Source organism: Marmota marmota, unplaced genomic scaffold (genome assembly GCF_001458135.2).
Source record: "Marmota marmota marmota unplaced genomic scaffold, marMar, whole genome shotgun sequence".
Taxonomy (NCBI): Eukaryota; Metazoa; Chordata; class Mammalia; order Rodentia; family Sciuridae; genus Marmota; species Marmota marmota.
The window spans coordinates 8,542,895-8,567,698 of record NW_025999983.1 but is presented as its reverse complement, the minus strand read 5'-3'; the positions used below and the strand labels follow the sequence as shown (position 1 = coordinate 8,567,698).

Genomic DNA, 24,804 nt, shown 5'->3' with positions numbered 1-24,804 from the left:
CCGGGGGCGCCTCCCGAGTCGCTGGTGACGTGGGCACGCTGGAGCCGGCACCGCCGCGCAGGGTCACTGGGATGCCGAGTTTTACCAGTTTTGCAATCTGCTGACTTCGGCGAGTCCCCTGTGAAGTGCAGAGGCTTTAATGGGGAAAAACCTGTCGGGGTGGCCCCAGGAACGCCATCCCTAAAGCTTGCTTTTGATGCCGCAGAGTCACCCGGGTGACCCCAGGGAGCGTCCGGAGAGGGGATTGGTGGGAGGCTTGGCGCTGAGTGGAGCTGCGGAAGGTCCAGGGCCGAGTGCGAGTCCCGCAGCGAGGAGGTTTGCCGGGCTCTGCAGGGTGGCCCCGGGGAAGGCGGCCTCAGGCGGGAGGGACTGTGTGGGTTAGAAGTTGATTTGGGGTTCTAGAGGCAGGAAAGTAACGTGGTGGGGAAGGTTGCCTCCAGGCAAGCGCCTGTGGTAGAAGGACACTTTTCCCCTCCTTCCTTGCAAGTTAGACTTTGGTTGGTCACTTCAGCACAGGGTGGAAAACCAGGCTGGCATTAAGTGTCAGGCCCAGGTGGATGTTTTAAAGATCTTTCTTTTAAATAACAGCCAGGTGGAGGTGTGTGTTAGCAGTGTTGCTGCTGCACTACTCCCGGGAGAGCTTTCACGTGTGCTCTTGCGTTGCGTCTTGGAACACTCAGGTAAAGGTGCCTTCCAGATATGTGGCCCTGTGGCACAGTGGTGGTTGCATGCTTCAAGGGTCCTCTTACAGATCTCTTGGGTTCGTTGGCTGGGCAGGGCATCTGGGATTCCTGCCTTGTCCCATTCTGTGGGGAATAGTGGAGTATGTGAAGGGGATTGGACTTTGGCCAGAACTGGAACCCAGGTCCCCTGCCTACACTGTCTGTTACAGGCCAGGGGACTAGCCCAAACGGAAGCCATTAACCAAGGAGAGGTCTTGGGGAGGAACTGTTTACTGCAGCTTGAATGAGAGATTTGATACCCACAGTGTGACTCGCTGTGGGCCCTTGCTGTCCGGGAGGTGTGCCTCAGGCTCTGTTGGGCAAAGGGGTGGGGTGGTAGGGTGTGGATATCCGGAGGTCAGAGCGCCACATCGTCCAGTGTTCAGTATGGCACTGAACTGGGAATCACTAAAGGTTTTGGGCAGTAAATAAAATCCTACTCAAGGCCGAACATCTGAAGCATGTCTGGTTAGGTCAGAGTGCTGTCCAAGGCCAGAAGGGACAGGAGCAGGGTTGGAGCCTGAAGAAGGAAGTGGGTGGGAGAGATCAGGAGAAAACAGCTGCCTGGAGGAGCCAGGGCAATGCCAGCAAACTTCTCAGGGGCGTGATGGCCGCACTGCCCGCACTGCCAACCCTGGCCCCAGTGACCTCTCAGCTCACGTATGGCTCAACCTGCTCTTTAAAAAGGCAGAGAGATTGCCATCGGAACCAGTCAGAGCCTTAGTTTTTAAGGCTTCAACCAGGAGTTTCCTGCCACCTCCATCCCTTCTGATAATGCCAGGACAGGAGAGATATAGGCTGCATCTTGAAGAGTGGTCAGGTGGCTTCTTTTTGAGCTCTGCTGCCGAGGCTTCCTTGTGCCCATTGGTTGCTTTGCTTCTCTGTTGTGTTTCTCTGAAGAGGTCAGTAAGGCTGGCATTGTGTGGGTCTTGCTTGGTGCACAAGCCGTTTTTTAAAGAGTGTATTTCACATGTCTCTTTCATCCTGGGGTGTTTTTGAGTAGGAATGTATCGATTAGACCCATCTCTACCATCAGTGAAGGTGAACAAATTAAGCCTGCTGAATCTCCTAGTGCTTGAGGGGACATCAGGCTTGGTCAGAATCATGTTCCTGCAGTCCCGGAGTTATTTAGGATCATGTCTGTTAGCTAATTTTTCTTTTTTCTGAACCAAATGATCTCTAGAAATAAAATATAACCAAAGATAACCTCTTGGGAGTTGACTGTAGTAGGTACTGTCGTATTGCTTTACACCTGTCATTTTGTGGAATCCTCACCACCACCCTGCTGCCAGGAGGTTTTCTAACTTCCCTATTTTGTAGATGAGGGGACTGAGGTACAGCAGAGTCCATTGAGTTCTCAATGCTAAGCTGTTAAGTCTCAGCTTGAAAGGAAGCCTCATAGTTGGCTCCAGAGCCCGAGCTCTTGACCACTGCCCTCTACTCCTTTGAGACAACAGCTGGCAGCTGACCTGTCCTCAGCAAGAGCTTTCAGGAGCAACTCCTTCCTCATCACAGAGAGCCCAGGAAGGGGTCCCTGTTTCCTGGATGTTATGGGTCAGGAACCCGAGGTCCTGAGAGGTAGCGGCCCCAGGTCCCTCTGCTGGTTAGTGGAGGAGAGGCCTTCCTGCTAGCCTTTGGACACTGGACCCCAGGTGACATGACCTGGCACTGGCTGGAGCCCCACCCTTGGCCGGCATATAACTTTTGGGAGAACAAGTGTGCTGCCCGGTGTCTGACCTGCTTCCTTGTTCCGTTTGGCCTGGGAAAGGCATTTGATGACCTAACCAACAGGCTCCTGGATGTGAGCCACTGACCTGCAGCCTGGAAAGGATGCACAAGCTCATGCTCCCTAGAGGAGCCCATTAAAATGCACAGGATATTGTTGGGCCTTGAATTATCACATAATGGTATTTTTGAAGGCTCACTGCTTGAGTAGGTAAAGAAATTATTTATAATATATTCAACGTGATTGATTGAAATTTCAGACTTCTTATTCTGTTTGCCCCCTCAGAAGTTTCTTTTCAAAACCCCTTCAATGGTAGGTTATTTAAAAAGCAAAGATTTGGTGAGGGAGTAGAGTGGCCTCCTTTCTGCCTGACCCTCACATGTTGGGTGCACATATGTGGGTTCAGATCCCACCTCTACCTCCTGCTGCCTAGGACCCTCACCCTTCTGTTTTCCCATGTTTAAACGGCCTTGTAACACCAGTGCCCAGAAAGCTTCTAGCCTGATGTCAGGTAGGTGCTGCCCTGTCCTTCAGTCTGAAGCTCATGGAGGGGACTTCTTACACAGTGCATGTCCAGAGACACTGTGCCAGCGAGACTGAAATTTTTCACAATATGAAGTGGAGACACTGCGTGGAAACACCTGTACTCCAGGCTACTCAGTAGGCTGAGGCAGGGGGATCACTTGAGCCCAGGAGTTTGAAACCAGCCTGGAAAACATATCAAGACCCCATGTCAAACAAAGGATAGAGAGGGATAAGAAAACACAACTGTCACTTTTAAAAACTTACATGATTGAGTGCTACCTTCTCACTACACCTTTTTAAACATTTTGCTTTTTATTTCAATTTCAACTCCCGACAACCCTATAAATGCTGGTTCTCTTTCCTGCAATGAGGCCCTGGGAGGTGGCTTTAGCTTGCCTGCAGCTGTGGTGTTGGAAAGTGGGGAGTGTGGCTGATGGACACAGGCCAGCACCTTGGTTAAGGAAGAGATTGTTTTTATGCCAATTGTGAAAAAATAAAACCTTAACTAAAACGTGAGAATGGACTGAGGGATTTTAAAATCCTGTCCCGCTGCACAGATCCTAATAAGTTCTCTAGCGGGAAATCTACATTTTCAGTTGAACAAGTAGCAAATTACTAGTAATATTTTTGGTCATAACCACCTACTGTTTTGGTGACTTGATGAGAAAAATATGTCTTGGTAACAAGGCTTCTGCCTCTTGGGTGCCATCTCTGGCCTAGTGCTGTCATTGGGGTGCTCTAAGGTGCTTATTTTTCCCTTCCATGAAGGCTGGTACCCTCCTTCATTCTCTGCCCCCAGAATCCTGCCTGTCTGCAGTCTACTGCCTTGAGGCCTGCATGAACTGGGCACACTGTGCGCTGGACTCCCACCCTCTGCCAGTGCTGTTTGGTGGACTCTGTGGAGGCTGGCATGGGAGGGAGAAATGCGTAGTGAGTGTGTAATGCTGTCTGCAGGGGCTCCGAGGTGCTTGACTGGCCTAATGGGGCTTTCCAGCTGGCTGAGCGCGTGTGGCCCTGAGGTCTGTGGTGGGTGCCGGGCGGGCCTCTTGTAGTGAAGTGGCATGGACCTGCTTTGCCTACCTCAGATGGAAGGGGAAGCTGGAGCCACCAACACCATAAAAAGACAACTTGGGAGAAGACAGATGTTGTGGTTCAGTGTTTGACAGTTTATCATGGCAGGGAACATAGTGGAACTCCAAGGAATAGACTAGGGAAGAGCGAGTGGGAAAGGTGAAGTCATTGGACACCCACTGCTCGGGCATGTGCTGGGCCTACTGGTCAGGGCAGGAATCAGGGAGGACACGGATGTTGATGGATGTGGATCATCCGCGATAGCCCTGAAACAGGCTTGGGCACTGAGTCCTGCAGGTGGGTAAATGGTTGCTTTCTCTCAGGGTGGTTGGGGTGCCTCACCTGAGGCAGATTGCCGGCCAGGATGGAGTAACAAATCAGTGGCAGCAGGTGGGCAGCCCGATGGCAGGGATAGCTGATAGCTGCCAGTTATTCTGAAAGGGACAGTCCCGGGTGCCTAGAGAGAGGAGGTTATCTACACCTGAACAACTTGGTATTTAGAGTTTCATTTTTAAATTTTGATTATTTGTGTTGTGTATATCCATGGGAAGTTTTTGGTTTTGTTAGATTATTTCATGAAAAGTGACTTAGCTCCTGCGGGTAAATGATCCCAGATGTCCCTTCCTTGGGACATCCCAAGCAGTCCCTTGGGAAATGGTGATGACTGTGCCTAATGAGGGAAAGATAGGACTTGCAGTGACTCAGATTATGACTGCAGTTTGGGGGCTAGGAAATTTGTATTTTTAAGCACCCCTGAAATTGAGGTTAGTTAATAAGAAGCCCAAAGAGTCCAAGGGGATGTTCTCTTTCATTGCATTTGGAAGCTCTTCTAAGGCCTGGGGGTTCTAGCTAGGCCAGGAATTAGAGCACATGTCAAATGCCTAGTGTGGAATGAAGCCCGGGCCTGCAGAGGAAGGAGCTGCCTGGCCCAAGATGAACAAGCCAGAAGAGGTGGCAGGTATGCAGGAGGTCCCCGCCCTGCTTAGCTGGGCAGAAGACTTCCCCTTGACCCCCTGGGTGTAGTGGGAAATGCTGTCCCTGGCATTTCACCTGTGCTTGAGGAACTACACAAGTACTTTGGAAATGCAGTGGAAGTGGAGTCAGTGTGAATGCCTGTCGGGTGCCAGGCCTGGCAGGCAGGTGGTACTTGTCTTCAGGTGCTCAGCTGTATAGTGCAGACACACCTGTTGTGGTGGCGAGATGGGGCAGTCACGAGAAGGCGGACACAGTGTGCCTGAACTTGGAAGAGGATTTAGACAAGCTGGCAGGGAGAAAAGAGCCTTTTGATCAGGAAACAGTGTGAGGGCTAATCTGGAGTCAGGCAGGTGCGTGCAGGGAGGTAGGAAGATTGGATTGGGATTGTAGGGAAGGACTTGGGGGACCTCAAGTGCCCTAAGGAGGAGCCTACACTTGCCTAGTTGGTGGGGAGCCACCCCAGGCTTTACAGGGGACAGGCTGTATGGGGGCTATAGTAACAACAACCAAGAAGCTGGGAGGCAGTGGCAGTAATCCGGGTGGGAGTTCCTGAGGACCTGCTAGGAATGGAGGGGACTTGGGAAGCAGGGACTTGCCTCTTGTGGCTGTGTGGGATGAACAGGAGAGGACATGCCAGATGACTCAGAGGTTTTAGGAAGTGGAAATGGAGAAAGGATTGAGGCAGGAAGTGGAGAGTGGGTACAGGATTTCCTTTGTGTTCTTCAGTGAGTTTTGTTTTAAACGTATGGACCATAAAGAAGTATAGGACGTCTGAGTGAGGATATTTTGGGGACACTATTTTAGAGTGAGGGCAGGGTGCACAGGGATGGTTCCTGAAAGTAGGAAGGACAATTAGAGGGGAAGCAGATAGCCAGTGTTTGGAGAACCATGAGCATCTGGGGCTGGAGAATTTCAAGAAGACATACAAGGCATTGAGTGGACATGAGGACTGGGCAGGCTGGTGGCTCAGAGGCCTCTTGAAGGTGGACTTTGCAGTTTTCTGCAACCCAGTTTGGCCTCTAGTGGTTGTAGAAGTGTCCTCCAGTTGGTCTGATCATAGAGGGTGACGGGCTGTATTGGTCACTGAGACTTGCCTGCCTTGACCTAGGTCCGCGTGGTGGTTAGGAACACTTGGCATTTCAGCGGGAGGTGACTTTGGCTGGAGGCAGAGCTGTCAGTTGTACCCAGGTCAGGACAGCAGTCCATGCCCCGGGTGTCGCCATTGGGCTGGTCTCCCCACAGCAGAGATGGGCTAGTTCTGGCAAAGCTTGCTCACTTCTCTCTTTACCGTGGCTTCTCAACGTTTTTGTTGTTCTGCTGCGAGCAACAGTGGAGACCTGAGGTTTGTCTTAGCTGGGGCAGTGTTCCTGGGCCTTCAGGAGTCTGTTTTTGGGGTCAGAGGTTTTAGATGAGAAGTTAACAGTAGAGGGAACCATGGAGGGATCCCAGGCACAGTCTAGGGGCCATTCCTGGCCGTTGGTGGCCCTGTAGGCTGCAGAGGGTCTGGACACAAGCCTTCCAGAGTGTGGTAGGGCCGAGAATGTTTGTTGCTTGTCAGGACACAGACAACGAACGGAAAGCAAGGCCTGCGGCTACTCTTCTCCAGCCTGCTGACCAAGTGTGGGCAGCTGTGACCTGGGCATGTTTCTTGAGCTAAGAGATTTGCTTTCTGTGTCTTTTCCATTGACTTGGGTGACTGTTGGAAATTTTCTAATTAACCTGGGTTAAGTGTAAGTTTTAAGATAAAAGACATGATGGGTTACTTTTTTTCCTTTTCTCTTCGGTGGCACTGGGGATTGAAACCAGGGATGCTCTACCACTGAACTGTATCACCAGGACTTTATTTTTTATTTTGAAACAGGGTCTTGCTAAGATGCTGAGGCTGGCCTTGAATTTGGGATCCTCCTGCTTGGCCTCCTGAGTCACTGAAATTACAGGCATGCACCACTATGCCTGGCTCCTTGAGTCTTCTGAGGGGCAAGGAAGCATGTCACCTGGGCGGATTGCATTTGACCTGTGCTGTCATGCCCCGTTCTGACGTCTTTATTCAGCCTTTGTTCTCATATGCTAAGTCATGGTGCTTTTAGGATGTTGATAATGTATTTTAAATGTTAAAGTTCTTTAAATATTTTTTTAGTTGTAGATGGACACTGCGTCTTTTATTTATTTATATTTTATGTGGTGCTGAGGATCGAACCCAGTGCCTCACATGTGCAAGGCAAGTGCTCTACCACTGAGCTCCAGCCCCAGCCTCTAAACATTATAGTTTAAACTTAATTTAAAATATAATTATTCTGTTTCTCTTGAACTTGGGTTCCTCCTGCTTTGGCCTCCTGAGTCACTGAAATTACAGGCATGAGCCACTGTGCCTGCAGGTGTGCCTTCACCCTGTGCTTGGGGAGCTCTCAGTGTTGCTCTGGGTTGGGCTGCTGTGGGGCATGGTTCTCCTGAAGGGAGCATGATGGGGGAGCTCATGAATGGCTATGCATGAGTTCTCCAAACAAGTTCATGTTCACACGAGAGTGGCAGCTTCCTGGTGGCAGCATCTCTCATAATCTGGCATTTGTCAAAACACCAGTACAGTACTAATAACTCTATTTCATTTCCCCACCATCCAGTCCATTGAGCTTGGTGTAGTTTTTTCTGTGTGAAAATGCCCTGTGTGTTGCCTAGAAATCTTCCCTTCTTCAGAATGTAAACAGAAATGTATTCAGCACCCCGAGTGAGGAACCTGAGGAATAGCTCCACACCTGGTAACGCAGGGACAGAGGAGATGCTTGTTCTCCTGTGGGTGTCAAGTTTGAACTTGGTGGTGCTTTCCAGAGCCTCCCTCCAGGGGAGTGGCAGGTGCTGCCAAAGGACAGAGTTATCATCTCCAGAGTGTTTCCCGCTCTGTAAATCCGAGGGACTGGGCTCCGTCCTGGAGACCATTTCCAGCTGTAATGCACGAGGCTTTCCGAGTTGGGACCTGGCTCCTTCACCAGCTTCCATCTGCGCCAGGCAGATCGTTTGTGGGTCAGAGTTTGGACCTGGATTTTCACTGGGTCTGTCATTCAGTCAACCCCATGACCCTGACCTGAAAGTCCATGGGGCAGAGTACACATGCACCAGGCAGTCAGCAGGGCCACGTCAGAGTGGCCGTGGCTCCCAGGCCTCACCTTCGCCCTGAGACGCATGGCAGAGTGGCAGCCTCCTGCCTGGCAGCCGGAGTCGACGGGGGGAGGAGGCAGGTTACTCATGGCATGCCTCTGTGCACAGGAGTCGGTGACCTTTCCCTCATTCTTGGCCACGCCTGTCTCAGGCGTGAGAGAGTCCAGTCCACTGTACTGCTCCTGGCTCCCAAGGCCAGGAAGCATGGGGACTGTGGACACACAGCAAAGCAAGAGCCAGCCTGGGCTCCTCCCTGGTCTGTGGTGCTTCTTGAGGGTTCAGGCAGGGGCGGGCCAGCCAAGTCCACCTGCCGTCTCTTTGTAAGTGAGGTTAAGTTGAATTGGAACACAGACAGCTGTGTTCATGGGACGCCTTGGCCACCATGAAGGCTGAGCCAAGTGCTCTGCAGAGGCAGGGTTACCAGAAGTCCTCAGACCTTGTTGTCCGTCTGAAAGGACTTTGCGGAGATTTCCAGGGGAAGATTTGTGCCCCTCTGCGTTTCCTTCGGACAGTGGGTGGGGAACTGTAGGTGTGCTTCCACATTGGTGTAAATTGTGTCAAAAGCAGACTCAGCCATGAAGGTCAGCTGCTCTTCACTAGGACGGGGTTTCAAAGGAGGCACCCTGCATTTGTGGAAGCCAGATGCAAACGAGCTGTGGTCCCTGGCGTTCTTTTGGGGCATGTCTGTGACATACCTGTGACAGCTCGAGTTGAACATGTGTGAGTGAGTGAGTCAGGCTTCTTAAGGTCACATTGGGGCTCTGCTCTGGCAGCTGGAGATGGGATTTGTGAAGAAGGTTTGAGCCCACCACCTGGTGACATGTGACCTTGTGGAAGCAGAAGCCACAGCACGTTCTGCCACAAGGGCTGGATTTAGCCTGTCCTGTGCAGGCCAGGATGGCAGGGGCTGACCTGGGACGTGCAGGATGGTCTGATGTCTTTGGGACTGCTTTGTCAGGGAAGGTCACAGGTTTCAGAACAGGTGTCCTTGTGAGGTGAGGGCTGGGTGGGGGGAGGTGGGCGGATGAGGCCAGTGTGGCCTTTCAGGCCTGGCAGGGGCTGGCATGTGTGCTGTGCGGCCGTCCTCCTGTGGCTCTGTGGGTCACCCCGCTCTGCTCTGCAGGTTGGCACCCATGCGGCTCTACACGCTCTCCAAGCGCCACTTTGTGCTCGTGTTTGTCGTCTTCTTCCTCTGTTTTGGCCTGACTGTCTTCGTTGGGATCAGAGGTAAGTTCGGTGTTTAATCGTTCCATTATCTCGCCTTCACGGCCGCCTTGGCGTGTTGCCTCTCAGCCTGCCCAGCTGCACCCCTTCGTCCCACCAGGCCCAGTGTAGACGGAGCCCACAGGCCAGAAGAGGCCTCTTCCTGCACCTCTTCTCCTGGGGGAGGCGCAGTGAGCAGCTGAGTGACCCTGGCCATGCCCCTCATTACAGCCAGGCCTCCAGGTCAGCCTTTTGTCAGCACCTTTTAGTGGCCAACAGACCCATCTTGAGTCTGTTGGCACTGTGCTGGGCAGTCCAGACCTGCTGCCCCGGGGGATGGCAACCTACAAGTCCTGATGCAGTGAACGGGGGTGGGGTGTGATTGATGGCACAGAGCAGGGGCGGTGCGGGGAGCAGGGAGGGGCGCTAGTGACACCCTGAGCCCTCAGCAGGGCCCCACGAAGGGTGCTGGCAGCCTCATGGTATCCAAGTGGGAGTGTGGGGATCTGCCTTCGCCCTTGCCTTTAGTCACCCAGCTGCAAGGTGTTTGGGGGGAAAGCCACACCAGGAATTTGGCCTTGAAAGTGCTTTGGAATCTTCTAGGTAGACCAGGCTCCTCTCCCACAGACAGAGAACAGAACCACAGAAGCAGAGTAGTTCTCCGTGGTTCTCACAAGGTTTCTAGAAACCCTGGAGTCTTCAGTCTGCCTGAAGGATGGGCAGCAGGACCCCGATGTGGTTGGAGAGTGCACCTCTTCATTTTCTTTTAAGTAAACTGTCATTGTCTTTGAGGGTGGTTTCTGGTGGCCCTTGATTCCACCAAAGCACTAACGCTGCAGTGTGACAGTGATGCTTGGCCTATCCCAGGGGCACTTGTGCCTCAAGAGCCCCTTTCCTACCTAAACTGACATCCTGTTGGTGAGAGGGCTGGGGAGGCTGGGGAGGCTGTTCTGCTGCTGCTCTGGTGATGGTGGTGATGTTGCTCAGGTGAGAGCTGGTGGTGTTCGTTCTAGTTGGAGGGAGGGAGAGAGAGAGAGAGAGAGGGGAACAAGTTAACAATCACTGGGAANGGGGGGGGGGGAGATTGATTCTCCTTAAGCCATATTGTTCTACTAGGCCTTCAGTAGATTTCATGAGGCTCACCCACAGCAGGGAAGGGGTCTGCAATCTGCTCACTTAGTCTCCTGATTCAAATATTAATCTCATCCAGGAATTCCTCACAGACACAGTAGAATAATGTTTAGTCCAGTATCTAGGCCCCCTGTAGCCCAGTGAAGTTGACACATAAAATTAACTATCATAAGTACTCTGTTCCTAATTACTTTATGTGTCAAGGTTATTATTTATTTTAGAGTTAAGAGTACTTAAGGGACCATTGGGTTAGTCCCCTCATTTTGCAAATAAGGAAATTGAGACTCAGAAAGCCTAGTTAGCAAAGAGTAGAGTCCAGGTTCTTCTGATTGCCATTTCTTAATTCTTTCCTGGAAGCCAGACTGCCTGGTTAGGAGTTCACTCAGACTGTGAATCTATTTAAAAGAAGCCTGATTCTGAATACGGGCCTCCTTCCCACAGGGAGTCTTGCTTCTCAGCACTTTCCAGAGACATATCCCTGCGCTAGTTGAGGTATACACACCAGCATTGCCTGCAATGAAGTGGAGGATTATTGGCAGCAGGCTGGGGTGGTCACAGAGGCACCCCAGGAAACTGGCATCATGTCTCAGAATGATATGTTTTAGAGCAAATCCAGTTCTCAATTACATTAAAATCAGATTTACAGTGTCTCCTTTGACTATTTCTTTTAAGTCCAAAGTTCTGGAGGATTATGACAAGGCTAATAAAATTTTGGAGAGGATTTTGGGAAAGTGGTGGAATAGGAAGGAATCTGTTTAGATGACAACTGCAGTGGCAGAATCTATGTACCTGTTTTGGAGCTCAAGTGCCAGTTGAAGGCTTGCAACTCCCAGTGTAGGATTGGAACCATAAATTGTGGCTAATTTCAGTCAATGCAGCTCTTAGCACTATATAGGGGCCCATTGCCCACCAAGCCCTAAAACAGTTAGCTGTGTATGTGTTCTTAGAACAACCTGTGTATAGCTTATGGGACTCAAGATGGGCAAAATGACCCTGTTCTCTTAATATTGGGGATTGTGCTGTAATTGTTGGATTATTGCTTCTGATCACAGAGATACAATGAGGTGGGCATCCGTTGTTATTTCACCCCCTTCCTTTTGGGAGCCAGATAAAAGCCAGGAGATTCAAAAACAACTATATATATATAGGGAAATTGAGAAGTCATCATACCTGCCCAAGGAAGGCACAGACTCAGAAAAGACCCAAGAAGACCCTAAGTTTATACTTCAGACTGATCCTTAGCACAGAGACAGTCAACAGTAGCCATATCAACAAAACCAAAAAACTCTAGGAAAGGGGGAGAGTCTAATTTTCAGGGGTAACTTGTTATTTGATTTAAGTGTCCAGTTTTCAACAGAAAATCATAATGCATAAAAAAGTATTGACTCCTTGAAACAAACAAAAGAAAACACAAAAATCTGTCACTAAGGCCATATGCTGATCTCCTAGTCAAAAATCAAGTCAACTTTTTAAAGATGCTGAAAGAACCAAATGAAGATGTGGAGAAAGTCCAGGAAACAGCATTTGCATAAAATGGAAATATCAATAAAGATCTAGACAATCTAAAGAGAAGCCAAAAAGAAATTCTAGAGCTGAAAAGTACAGTAATGAATAAGTGAAAAATTTACTAGAAGAATTAAAGGGAAGATTTGAGTAGGTAGAGGAAAGAACCAGCAAATTGAAGATAGGGCAATGGAAATTTTTGAGCCTGAGGAAAAGAAATAAAAGTGATTAAAGGTCAGTGAGCACATGGGACACCATCAAGTGAACCAACGTACATGTCATGGGATCTCTGAAGCAGAAGAGGGAGAGAAAGGGGGCAGAGAGAATATTTGAAGAAACAATGTCTGAAAACTTCCAAAATGGGCTGAACTCAAAGACACTCACACCAAGACACATTGAAATCAAATCATAGGAAGCTAAAAACAGGAGGAATCTTGAAAGCAGCCCCAGAGGGACTCCTCACCTTCGAGAGATCCTTGGTAAGGTTGTTAGCAGAGACCGCACCAAAGCCTGTTTGAGGCCACAAGGCACTGAGCTGAAATGTTCGATGTGCTAAAAGAGCTATCAATGAAGAATCCTGTATCTGGCCACTGTCCTTTAAAAGTGAGGAAGAAATGAAGACTTTCTCAGATAAACAGAAGATGCGGGAGTTGTTCCACTAGAACTGCCTTGTAAGAACTGCTGCAGGGAGGACGGCAGGTTGAAATGAAAGGGCACTAGGCAGGGACTTGAAGCCGCAGGATGGCAGTAAAGGCAGTTCCAGGGGTGGTGATAAAAGCTCCTGTTACTCTGACAATATAGTATGATTGCACTTTTTGTTTTCTGATGATCTAAGACAAATACATTTTCAAAACCAATTATTAGCATAAAAGCTAGTATTATTAAAACTTTTATCTGTAACTGTTCTGTTTTCTACATGATTTAAGGGACTAATGTGCTAGAAATATTTTGGTTTTAGAAATAATATATTTATATATATGAAAACAATTGTCATAGTTGAGACATCAGTCATTAAAGAGGTAGGGACAGAGTTGTTAAAAGGAGCAGAGTTTTTGTATATTATTAATGTCAAGCTGGTATAAATACAAATTAGAATGTTACAACTTTTGAATATTAAATATGCGACAAAAAGCTATGAGACATAGAATATGAATGCATAGAAACCCAAGGCATACAGAAAACAAAGTGACAGAAATGGATTAAACTGTCTAATCAAAAGTCAGTCTTAGGGCTGGGGTTGTGACTCAGTAGTAGAGCGCTTGCATAGCATGTGTGAGGCACCGGGTTTGATCCTTAGTACCACGTGAAAATACATAAATAAAATAAATGTATTGTGTCCCATCTGCAACAAAAAGACATATGTCTTTTTATTTTATTTTATATAGTTTATGTGTGTATATATATATTATGTATTATATATTATTTTGTGTGAGTGTGTGTGTGTGTGTGTGTGTGTAAAGATTAAAAAACCAAAGATTTAGGCAGAGTGGATTTTAAAAAACATGACCCAGGGCTGGGGCTGTAGCTCAGCTGCAGAGCACTTGCCTAACATGCATGAGGCACTGGGTTCAATCCTCAGCACCACATAAAAATAAACAAAATAAAGGCATTCTGTCCATCTACAATAAAACAAAACAAAAACCAAAACCAACATGATCCAGATGATATTTTGTCTACAGGAGATGCATTTTAGATCCAGAGACACAGGTTGAAGTGAAAAGGTGGAAAAGAATATTCCATACAAATAGTACCAAATGACCCATTAATTCTACTTCTGGGTATGTATTCAAAAGAACTGGCCAGGCGTGGTGGAGCCTGGCTGTAATCCCAGCTACTTGAGAGATAGAGGCAGAAGGATTATAAGCTTTAGGCCAGCTTGGGCAATTTAGCAAGACCTTAACTCAAAATAAAATAATAATAGTTTTAAAAGAGCTAGGTTACCTGTATACTCATAAAAATGAGATATCCCATCTGATTCAAATGTATGACATGTCAAGGTCATTGTACTGTCACTGTAACTAATTAAAACAAATAAAAAATAAATTATATAAAATTAAAAAAAATAAAAATAAAAAAATAAAAGGGTTAGGGATGTAACTTTGTGACAGAGCGCTTGCTTAACATGTCTGAGGCTCTGGATTCAGTTCCCAGTATGGGGGGAAAAATGTGAAGGCAAGACCTTGGGATATTTGTATACTAATGGTCAGTTATTTATGATACTAAAATTGTGGAATCAATTTAAGTGTTCATTGACAGATGAATAGATAAGCAAAGTATGATATATACTATAATGGAATATTAATCAACCTTAAAAAAGTAAGAAAATTTAGATAATTGCAATAACATGGGTGAATCTTCAGGAAATCAAGTGAAATAAGTCAGTCAAAAGGACTACTTATATGATGTGCCAAATAAGTTCTACTTACATGGATGTGGAGAAGTCAGAAAGTGGAATGGGGAATTATTGTTTAATGGGGGAGAGAATTTCAGTTTTACAAGATAGGTGTGAAGATGGGGTGATGATGGGTCCACAACACAAATGTACTTAATACTGCTGAAATACACTTAAAAATGGTTAAAATGGTAATTTTATGTTGTGTTCTTTTATGCTTATATTAGTATATATTTGTCTTACTATATCCCCTACTTAATATTTCTGAAAGATTGGACTAATTGGATAAACATAAAAGTGCCTTAGGTCTTTTGGAAGAAATCCTTATGCTTTCCAAAATATGTAGTGATTATGTGGTAAATTTTTTTTAATATCTCAAGTAATATTTTTTTCTATTTTTTATTCTTTTTAGGGATACGTGACAGTAGAGTGTATGTTGACATATTATATGTATTATGGAGTATCATTTCCCATTTTGGGGGTTGTACATGATGTGGTTGTGTATTCATTTATGAACATAGGAAAGCTGTGTTGGGTTCATTCTGTTGTCTTTCCTATTCCCCCCCCATCCCCCTTTGTCTAATCTAGTGAACTTCTCTCCTCCCCCTATTGTGTGCTCACTGGAGCACTGGAGGGGATCCCATGGAGTCCCACATGCTGAGTGTGGTCAGGCAACCTTGGGTGCTCAGCAGAGTGGCTGTTCTGTGTGTTCGTGTTTTACCCATGAATATAAAATCTCTCAAAAAAGGGCAGGGAAATAAGATGCCTCTGCATAATGTATGAGTCTTAGCATTCAGAAAAAATTAATAAATTAACAATATAGATATAATCCACTTTTCCCCCTCTCTTTGTTATGCTTCAGGACCCAAAGTAATCCAGACTTCTGCAGCGAATTTTTCACTAAATAACAGCAAAAAGGTAAGCCTGGGTGTAAGAGGCAGCTGTTGGAACATTATGAATTTCTGGGGCACTGAGGAATTTGGTTCTCCTTAGAGAGTCCTGAAGACAGATACCCTTGACCTGCAGCTGCTTCTCAGGCAGCAGTGCCTCTCACTGAGCTGCCGGCTTGGGGCTCTTGTCTGTCAGAATCACCTTTTCTGCTATAGGAAACACCTCAGTGCTTAGGAAGTGTGGTGGTATTACTTAGGCAGCAGCAGTTTATTTCCAAAGGGGGTTAACTCCTCCCAATTCCTTGCATCTGTAAGTCCTGTTTGAATGTGTTAACAGCGATTGCTTAGGTAGCTGACCCTTTCTTCTTAGGTGTCCAGGTTGGGCTTGTTCTGCATCAGGTTTCTAGCTGAACAGCCTCTGCATTGCTTGTTTGGTATGCTTTGCTTGGACTCGGCTTAAATGAGCCCCCAGCCCCTTAAACAAGGCTTGATTCTTCTCCATCTTTAGAGGGAAACAGAGGTTCTCTCATTTGGAGAATTTTGGTTTACTTTAATAAATATCAACTTGTAAAAGCCCAGATAGCTAAAGCTTTTATTCTGCTGTCAACCCTAACCCTTATCCGTGAATGGGGCCCAGTTGTCCTGCGCTTTTACGGCGCCGTAACATGGACAGTTTAAATCTCATTGTTTGGTCCCAGATCCCTGCTTCCCATTCTCTCACCTCCTTGTAGCTTTACCTTTACAAGGTTTCAAAAACTGCATTTCAAAAAATGCAAAAAAAGATAAATGTCTCAAAACTTAGACCTCTTAGTTCTTTTTGTTGGGCTGTTTAGCCTATCTTCGCATTTTCTTTACTTTCCTTTATTTAACTCTGGGGCCAGTGGTTTAATGTGGAGAGGTGTTCCCAAGGAGTTTACTGACAGTAGTTGGTCTTTTTTTTTTTTTTTTCTTTTCCTTTTTTCTGTACTAGGGATTGAATCTAGGGACACTTGACCACTGAGGCACATCCTCAGCCCTTTTTATTTATTTTGTTTTTTTAAACTTTAAGACAGGTTCTCACTAAGTTGCTTAGGGCCTTGTTAAATTGCTGAGGCTGGCTTTAAGCTTGTTATCCTCCTGCCTCAGCCTCCCGAGCTGCTGGGATTGCAGGTGTGCACCACCACACCTGGCAGTAGTTGGTCTTTTTAATTGCTGTCTGTCAGGGTATCAGTCTCTCTTTGATACAGAAAATAGCAGTCATTCCATCAGACTGACTTGCTTCCCGGAGACCATCCTTACTTAAGAAAGACAGGACCTTGCTGGGTACGGTGGTATACACCTGTAATCCCTGGGGAGGCTGAAGCAGGAGGAACACAAGTTCAAGGCCATTCTCAGTGACTTAGTGAGACTGTCCTGAAAAATAAAAAGGGCTGAGGCTATGGCTCTGTGTTAGAGTACCCCTGGGTTTAGTCCCTGGGGTTGGGGGTGTATTGGGAAAGCTGTAGTCAGCTTTCCACTGCTAAAAGACCTGACCAAAACAATTGTAAAGGAGGAAAAGTTTGAGGGCTTACAGTTTCAGAAGTCTCAATCCATAGACAGCAGGCTCCGTTCCTTGGGGCTCAAGGTGAGGTAGAGCATCATGGCAGAAGAGTGTGGCAGAGGGAAACAGCTCACATGGTGAACAGGAAGCAGAGAAAGACTCCTTGCTCTAGCTACAAAATATATACCCATAGCCATGCTCCCAATGAACCACTTGGATTAATTCACTGATTAGGTTCAGGCTATAACCCAATCATTTCTCCTCCAAACTTTCTTCCATTGTCTTACATGTGAGCTTTTTGGGGACACTTCACATGGAAACCATAACAGGGTGGGAGGAAAAAGAAAGACAGTGTCTCTTCCTCCGATAGATATAATTTCTGGTGGCTTTCAGGGAAGGCTTTGGTCCCAGAGAGCTTCTCTTGGACCCTGACAGAAGCATTAAGATATGAACCACACATCGACCAGTAAGGGTGGTGCCTTCAAATGATGCTTTTCTTTTAATTTGTTTGTTTATTTATATTTTTTGTGGTGCTGAGGATTGAACCCAGTGCCTCACACATGCAAGGCAAACACTCTACCACTGAGCCACAACGTCAGCCCCAAATGATGCTTTTCCTTGGGATCATAGGTGGCACCTGACTGTTAGACACCAGCATTATGTTCTTCAAAAGACATTGTGGAAAGATCGCTGACAGCATAGTCTTCTCTGGTTTTCCTCTCCAGGGACAGTTAGACTTCAATAAAGCTGAAAACAATTGATATCAACAGTGCTATATTTGGCCTGCTGACTCCAAAGAAATAATTACCAAGATACACATCTTGTCAGTGTGGAATATTTCTTTGCTGTCCTTTCTTACTCTGTGTCTCCTCATCCTGCTCTTTCCACTTCTTCTCCACACTGGTGCCTCCTTGGTATTTAGAAGGTGCACCCTCCAAGGCTCAAGGTGGTGGAAACTGCCTGCTAAGAGATTTTGAAGAGACGAAGGTGGGTTGCAGCTGGAAAGTGTCCTTTCTTGTTCTGGAAGGCATCTTTTCACCAGGTTGTCCAAAGGAAAACTCTGTGTTTCTGTTTCAGAACTACTGCTCAAGCCTTCTAGGGCAAATGTGAACGGTGTATTAAGAGAGTTGGTAGACTCAGTGAGGAGGTCACATGGATTACTTAATTTCTTTCATTTTTTTGCTTTAGCTAAAGCCAATTCAAATACGTTCGAATCCACTATCTACATATAATCAGCAACTGTGGCTGACATGTGTTGTTGAGTTGGATCATTCAGAAGGTATGTAACCTGCCATTTCAGGTACCAAATCTCATATTTAAGAGATTGGTGGGATTTTTAAAAACTTGGACGTGTGCTAAAAGATAGGTATATAAGGGTAATAGGTATACAGGGATATTCATTATTATTCACAATAGGAACAAGTTGGAAGCCCCTTAAATATGAAATGGAGTGGTTGATGATCTGGTGTAGGTTTTGACACAGGCCGCTTGGTCTTGGGCAAGTAGATTCCAGTGGACAGGCTGTCCTCTGCCTGGCAATACGAGGTTTCAAGGCGGCAGAGGGTAGCGTGGGCCTCAGTGCGCTCTGGGGCTCTCATGTGTGCTTGGCTCAAGGCCACAGCAGAGCCCCGCAGGCACCTTTGTCAGTGGGTGGTACTGCCCAAGGTGGTCTGTGACACTGAACTTCTTTCTTTTGTAGAAACTTCTATTCAGACAAGCTTTTCCATGACTGTCAAAGTCAACGGTGTGGCCCAGGATGGAACCACCATGTACATTCACAACAAGGTTCACAATCGGACGAGGACCCTCACGTGTGCAGGGGTGAGTGTGTGGATGGCTCCACAGCCCCCAGCTGTCACAGACTTGTTTCTCCAGGGTAGAAGGCAGAGCCCAGAGACTTTGAAAAATTACTCTTAAATAATAAAAAAAAGAAAAAAGAAAAAAAAAGGAAGAAAATTGAAATGAAGGTCATGAAAGACTCGCCTAACCTCATGTGCTATGCTCCTAGAAACTCACGCCTGTGCGCACCCAGGTGCACACACACATGCAGACACACGTAGTGAGCTTTGCTCGCTCACCCGCAGCCCACCCTGAGCACCCTCAACACTGTTCTGCTGTTCACGTAACTGACTGCCTGGTGTGCCCACAGGGGATGCGGATGGGCTGTGCCTCTTCCGAGTCATTCTCCATCACAGGGCTGCAGGTCACTTGTAGTTGGTGTAGAGTACCCTGATCCAGAGTGCCCAGGCCACACAGGCTGATTGGCTCCTTTTGGGGCACCTACTTCAGGGTGCGCTGTGCTACGGGGCAGGCTCCTGAGGGTCCAGGGAGGAGTGAGCCTGGCTTCTCATTTCGTTGGCACTGCATTCTGTTGAGCCTCTCCCTAAGATAGCAGGGAGGACACCTCAGACTCCCCAGGTTACTGGCATCAGGAGGAACTTGGAGAGAACCCAAAACGGCAGGTCATTGGCTTGAGGACTGGACGAGGAGGTTAGGAGCTGCCCAGTGTGTGGAGCGGTGTGTTGAGGCTTTCCCTGCACACATCCTAGGTCCTCACAGCAGGCTCACAGCTTAGGAACTTGTAGTAGAGCCCGTTTTGTACAAAAAGGTCAAAGCCATTGCCGGAGGTGACGCAGATAGTAAATGCCAGAACCAGGATCTAAGCCTCTTTTGTCCTGAAGCTGGTGGCCTTAACCGAGATGCATCCTTCCTGGTTGGTTACAGTAAGAACCAGGAGCCTGTTTGTCCTTTCAGGGGGGCTGTGTGGTGGCTAGCCACCTCCTCTTGCCCTTCTCTGTTGATGTTTAACAGAAGAGACTGAAAGGGGTCAGAACCTGGCCCGAGGGCCTGGCCGTTGGAAAGGTAAGCTGGGTGACAGTGTGGCCCCTCCAGCAGAGTGCAGCTCGCTGCTTTCCTGACCTCGGCAGCCACAGCTGCATCCCTTCAGGACAGGTAGTATCTAGAGAGGGCTCCAGAGGCAGCTGACCTCTGTTTTGCCTACCTCCTCTGACCTGTGTGAGTGACCTGAGCCAGCTTCTGGAATGTACTGTCCACACCTGGAAGTGGGAGTTAGGCCTCCTGCCTGTCTTGGAGCGGCGAGATCAAGGTGAACAACACACGAGAGGTTGTGGGGTGTTTGTGCCAGTCTGAGGTGTCCACACTTCCCCGCCTTGCCTGGGTGCAGGAGGTGCTGAGTCACATGGCGTTAGAAAGGACCGTTGTCCGGGCAGCCAGTCTTCTCCTTTCCCCAGGCAGGAATGAGGATTCTGCCTCCAGCACTGGCCTTGCAGACGGGAGACTGTGCCACAGCTGCTAGACTGCCTCTCCTCCTATTGTGACTGGTCACCTGCAGTTGCCTTAACTCAGGGGGTTTTGGTTTTAAAACCAAGACCAGTTGGTTACCCACTGAACCCTCGGCTTTGGGGAGAGCCAGGATGCTGAGGGCAGCGGTGCTATCCTGCTGCTCCCACAACACACACCTACCAGTGCACCCTGTGGGTGACCCTCCAGTATCCCTCGTGTTTCTTCCCACTCCTGTTGGTGGCCCCGTCTCAGCTTACGCTTGTCACCCATGGAAACATCTCTTCTGTTCCCTGTCAAGTCAGGCGTCCCCCTAACCCTGCAAGAGGCATTGTCCTGACATAAGAAAACATAGAATTTTTATGATGCAGGGATATTTACCCACTTCCTACCACTCAGCTACAGACCTTTTTATTTTGTTTTGAGAGAGGGTCTCACCAAGTTGCTGAGGATGACTTTGAACTTGTGATTTCCGGCCTCAGCCTCTTGCGTTGCCGGGATTACAGGCGAGACCACCATGTTGTGCTGCCCTCTCATCTTTTGAAGACCTTTTATGTAAAACCTGGGTGTATTTTCTTACCCTGTCTTCAAACAGTAGAGGCTGAACAACTGTGGGCTGACTGTCCTGTTCAGAGCACAGCAATAGCAAGCGCCACCTGGAAGCCACAGAAGTTCTGGATGGTGGCTGTACTCTTGTGGCACAGGGAGAGCCCATTTGCTCAGGTGGTAGAGTGGTGGTCAAGGGCAGGCTGGCCGTGTGGCTTGGCTGGGGCAGAGCGGCAGAAGTCAGTGACTTGTGAACCTGGCTAGTGAGTACACCTCTGTGCCCCAGAGTAAAGGCTCATCCTGCTTGCTGCTTCCGAAGGGACAGAAGAATAGAGGAGACCCTGAAGGACAAGAGGACAGGGCTTTTGGCAAACCATTAAGTCTCCACAGAATCCACTTGCAGCTGTCCACACAGCCTTTGCTTTTGATGTGGGGTGGGATGGGGAAGGATGCTGAGCAGCGAATGGCAGGCTAAAACAGGGGAGGGACAGATGTCACTGCTCTGTGTATGGTTACAGTGATTTCAAAAGTAGGCCAGGACAAGTGCATCTGCAAGTGTCCCATCTGTGGTGTCTTGGCTTGCAGTTCCCTGTGCCATGTTGCCATTAGGGACATCAGGCTTGCGGCGTTGCTTGGTTAACATTTTTATGTAGGTGACATATTTTCAATCATGCAAAGTAGGACAGCTCCAATTAGTGTAGATCATATATTGTTTCCAAATATACCAATTGGCACATGCTTTCTAGGAACTAACTGTCTGGGCTGGCATCTGACTTCCTGGCTCTTAGAGAGCTCCCGGGAGATGTGTCTTGCTCATCTGTTGTTGAGTCATTACTCATGGGTCAGTTGGTGGGTGAGTCCTCCTCACTTGCTTTAAAAACACAGATCTTCCATGTGTTTGCAGAAATGTGCAGAAATTATTGTGGCTCACCTCGGCTACTTAAATTACACTCAATACACCGTGACTGTGGGGTTCGAGCACCTGAAGCAGCTCATCAAGGAGATGAACTTCACGGTAAGTACTCAGCCGACCGCCTGCTTCCTTGGCTCCTTTGTTGAGTGAAACCCATCACAAGGTCTGAGAGGTTATTTTGAACAAGAAGGCCACAATTTCTTAAGTACATGGAATCAAGAATAGCTTAAAGAAATAGCACAGGAATTGCAAAGACCTTAGGTGCTCTGAGATTTAAAATAGAGTGTACTAGTGTTCCAGTTGGAAGGTTACTTGCCCTCTTGCGAAAACAGGACTCCCTGCTCAGCCCCTGTCAGTGGTCATCAGCCTGCTGGAAGGTCCAGTGAGGAGAGGGCACTGTACTTTACGCATATCCAGCTGAAACCCGCCTCCTGTTCCTTCAAAAAACCAGCAGAGCAACTAGGCCCCAGGGCTTCAGCTTGACAGAGGAACTGCATTCAGATCCTGGCTGCATCACCGACTAGTTCAGCTTTGTTGATGCTTCCTTTTCTGAAAGGTAGCTACCTCCTAGTGTTACGAAAGTTAAATGACGCTGCTAATGGGTACATTTTCTTTTTGGCATTGAGATTGAACCCAGGGGTGCTTTACCACTGAGGCACATCCCCACCAGCCCATTTTATTTTTTATTCTGAGATAGATTCTCGCTAAGTTGATGAGGCTGGCTTTGAATGTGATCCTCCTGCCTCAGCCTCTGGAGTTGCTGGGATTACAAGCATGTGCCTCTGTACCCAGCTTACATTTTCTTTTTAAATAAGGGCTTTATTGAGATACAATTCACAGATCATAAAATTTACCCTCTTAAAGTGTGTGATTCAGTGGTTTTTAGTATGCACAGTCGTGCAACCAATGCCACCAATTCAGAGCATCCCCATCGCCTCTGTGAGAAACCTGTCAGCAATCATTCCTACTTCCCATCCTCGCAGCCTCTGGCAGCCACTAATCACTGATCTTCCTTCTGACTCTGGTTTGCCTGGCTGGGACTGTCATGTGATGAGGATTGTTCAACATGGAGTCTTGCCTGACTGGCTGTTCTCTTAGCCTGATGTTCTTGAGGTTCATCAGGGTTGATGAGGGTCTCAGCGCTCCATTCCATTGTTTGTTTTTGCTGAATAATATTTCATTATAAACCACATTTTGTTTGGGTTGTTTCCTAATATACAGATAATGCAGGATGGACACATGGACAAGGGATGATTTACACCCCAAGTGCAGCAAAGCAGGACAGTGGGAGATTTCACCACAATATTCAGAGTGGTGCACAGTTTAAAACTTATGAATTGTTTCTTTCTGGAGTTTTCCATTTAATATTTCTGGACTCTGATTGGCAGAGGGCAACTGAGACCATGGAAAGCAAAGCGGCAGATAAGGTGGGGTGTTGGGGGGACTGCTGTACTCACAAGACAGCGTGCCTTCTGCAGACAGTCGGTGGTCCTGACTGTGCTCACACTCACCTGGGCTGTAGGCCTCTACACCATGCAGACCAGTTTTACTCATCTTCCTGCCTTTTTTTTTTTTTGAGCTTTTGTGGTTCTCTGCACGTCACCCAGTGTTTCTTAGCACCCTGGGTCCTCACGGGCAGCTGGGCATCGTTTCCTCTAATTAAGCACCTTGCAGTGACACTCTGTAGTCAGCACTTCACATTTCCTCCTTTTCCTTCCTAAGCCATCACCTTTGACCAGGGGACGAGATAAAAACAGCAGCCCCAGTTCTTGGCCCTTCAGTCCTTTCCCTGGTGGTCACTGCCGGCTCCCATGTCTGCTGAGAGGCCTGGCAGCAGGCAGTGCCTAGTTAGGGACTGCCGGCTTCTTGGTCTGCACTTGGTATGTTCTCATCTTACCCCGACCTCTCCCGAGGGGTCTATCCTATTGCTTTAAAAGCCCTGGAAGCCGGTACTGGGAGCCTCAGGACCGGGTCCCCATTCCGGGAATTTTGCTTGGTGCTTCTCAGGTTGCTGGACCTGACCGAGGCTCCCTGACACTCACCCTGTGGGTTCCCATGGCTTTCCCATTCCAAGGACTCTGCTGGAGGGGCAGGCCAGCTCCTAGGGACAGTCTGGCTGATTGTTTTTCTCAAAGTTCGCTCATCCCCGTCTGCACAGGGCCTGGCTTTGTTTGCTGCACACAGTATGAGGAGTGTTGCCTAGGGGGCTGGTGACCAAGGCCACCGCCCGGAGACTGGTGACCTAGGCAAGACGTGGGGCGCTTGTTCCCAGTGTGCCTTCACGTGCCACAGGCAAGCCCAGTCTCTAGAGCACAAAGACGGCTTTGTGACGACCAAGCAACCTTGATGCAAAAGCAAGCGTGTGGAGCGCAGGGCTCAAGATTCGGAGTCCTGCAGCCCGAGGTTTTTCTGGAAATCCTAGGCTTTGTTTCCTGTGTTGACTTTTACTTTCAGAAATATCTGTTGGGGTTAGGAACATAACACCAAGCAACAAAACCCCACAGTGAATTCCACAGAATCAGCTCCATACGGTGGGCCTGGAAACACCCACAGCCGCCTCTGCTCTTCCTGCGCCCACGAAGCCCTCCGCCTCCCTTCCTTCCTCTGGCCCTGACCTGCCTGACCCAGCGCGGGTGGCGGGCTGGCATCTGCAGCGAGGGCCTGTTCTCTGGGCTTTGGCTTCCCTCTCGGGCCTGGGCACAGATGAATAGCAGGTCCAGCTGCTGGGTTGGACGCTGGAGGAGCACATGGTGATTCTCAGCCGTCGCTGATAGGACCCGCAGAGGGAAGGCTGTGAGGAGGAGTGTCCCAGCAGGGGGACACATGGATAGGGCTCACTGACCCAGTGCAGGGCTGGGCTCTGGGGTCTAGTTAGGAATGTGGCTGGTGACTGGGTTGAGGGGCTGCCTGTCTTCTGTTCCCCCTGTGGTTAGCAGGTGGCGCCTGCAGCCTCTGCTCACAGGGGGAATAGGGACTGCACTCAGCTGACAACCACAGACTTTTCTGGTTTCAGATTCCTAAACATGCTTAGACTTTTCTGGAAAATCCTAACACTTTGCACCTTATAAAAATCTATTTCTTTTAATAGGAAGCGTGGCTTTTTATAATAGACTGACAAGGTTGGTTTTTGATATGAGATTTAAAATCCAAATGCCCTTATTATTAGAGAATTTATCTGTTATATTTATCATTTAAAACTATTTTATGTTCTTTATAATTAATCTTTTTACATCTCTGT

At 48.0% G+C, this 24,804-nt stretch overlaps 1 protein-coding gene across 5 annotated transcripts in view; it reads left to right on the top strand.

The window, feature by feature from the left end:
• The window catches only part of Tmem181 (transmembrane protein 181), a 52,495-nt gene that overhangs the window by 13,168 nt on the left and 14,523 nt on the right, over positions 1 to 24,804 (top strand). The window contains exons 1-6 of one of the 5 annotated variants that reach the window (XM_015498638.2): positions 102 to 315; positions 9,293 to 9,396; positions 15,261 to 15,316; positions 17,996 to 18,086; positions 18,507 to 18,628; positions 21,558 to 21,668. In XM_015498638.2, the coding sequence (XP_015354124.1) occupies positions 197 to 315; positions 9,293 to 9,396; positions 15,261 to 15,316; positions 17,996 to 18,086; positions 18,507 to 18,628; positions 21,558 to 21,668 (603 nt within the window). In that variant the 5' untranslated portion in view covers positions 102 to 196. Of the gene's footprint in view, positions 1 to 101; positions 316 to 401; positions 681 to 8,302; positions 8,490 to 9,292; positions 9,397 to 15,260; positions 15,317 to 17,995; positions 18,087 to 18,506; positions 18,629 to 21,557; positions 21,669 to 24,804 lie in introns of those variants that run through there. The other 4 variants (XM_048805897.1, XM_015498639.2, XM_015498637.2 and 1 more) reach the window with 4 other exon arrangements.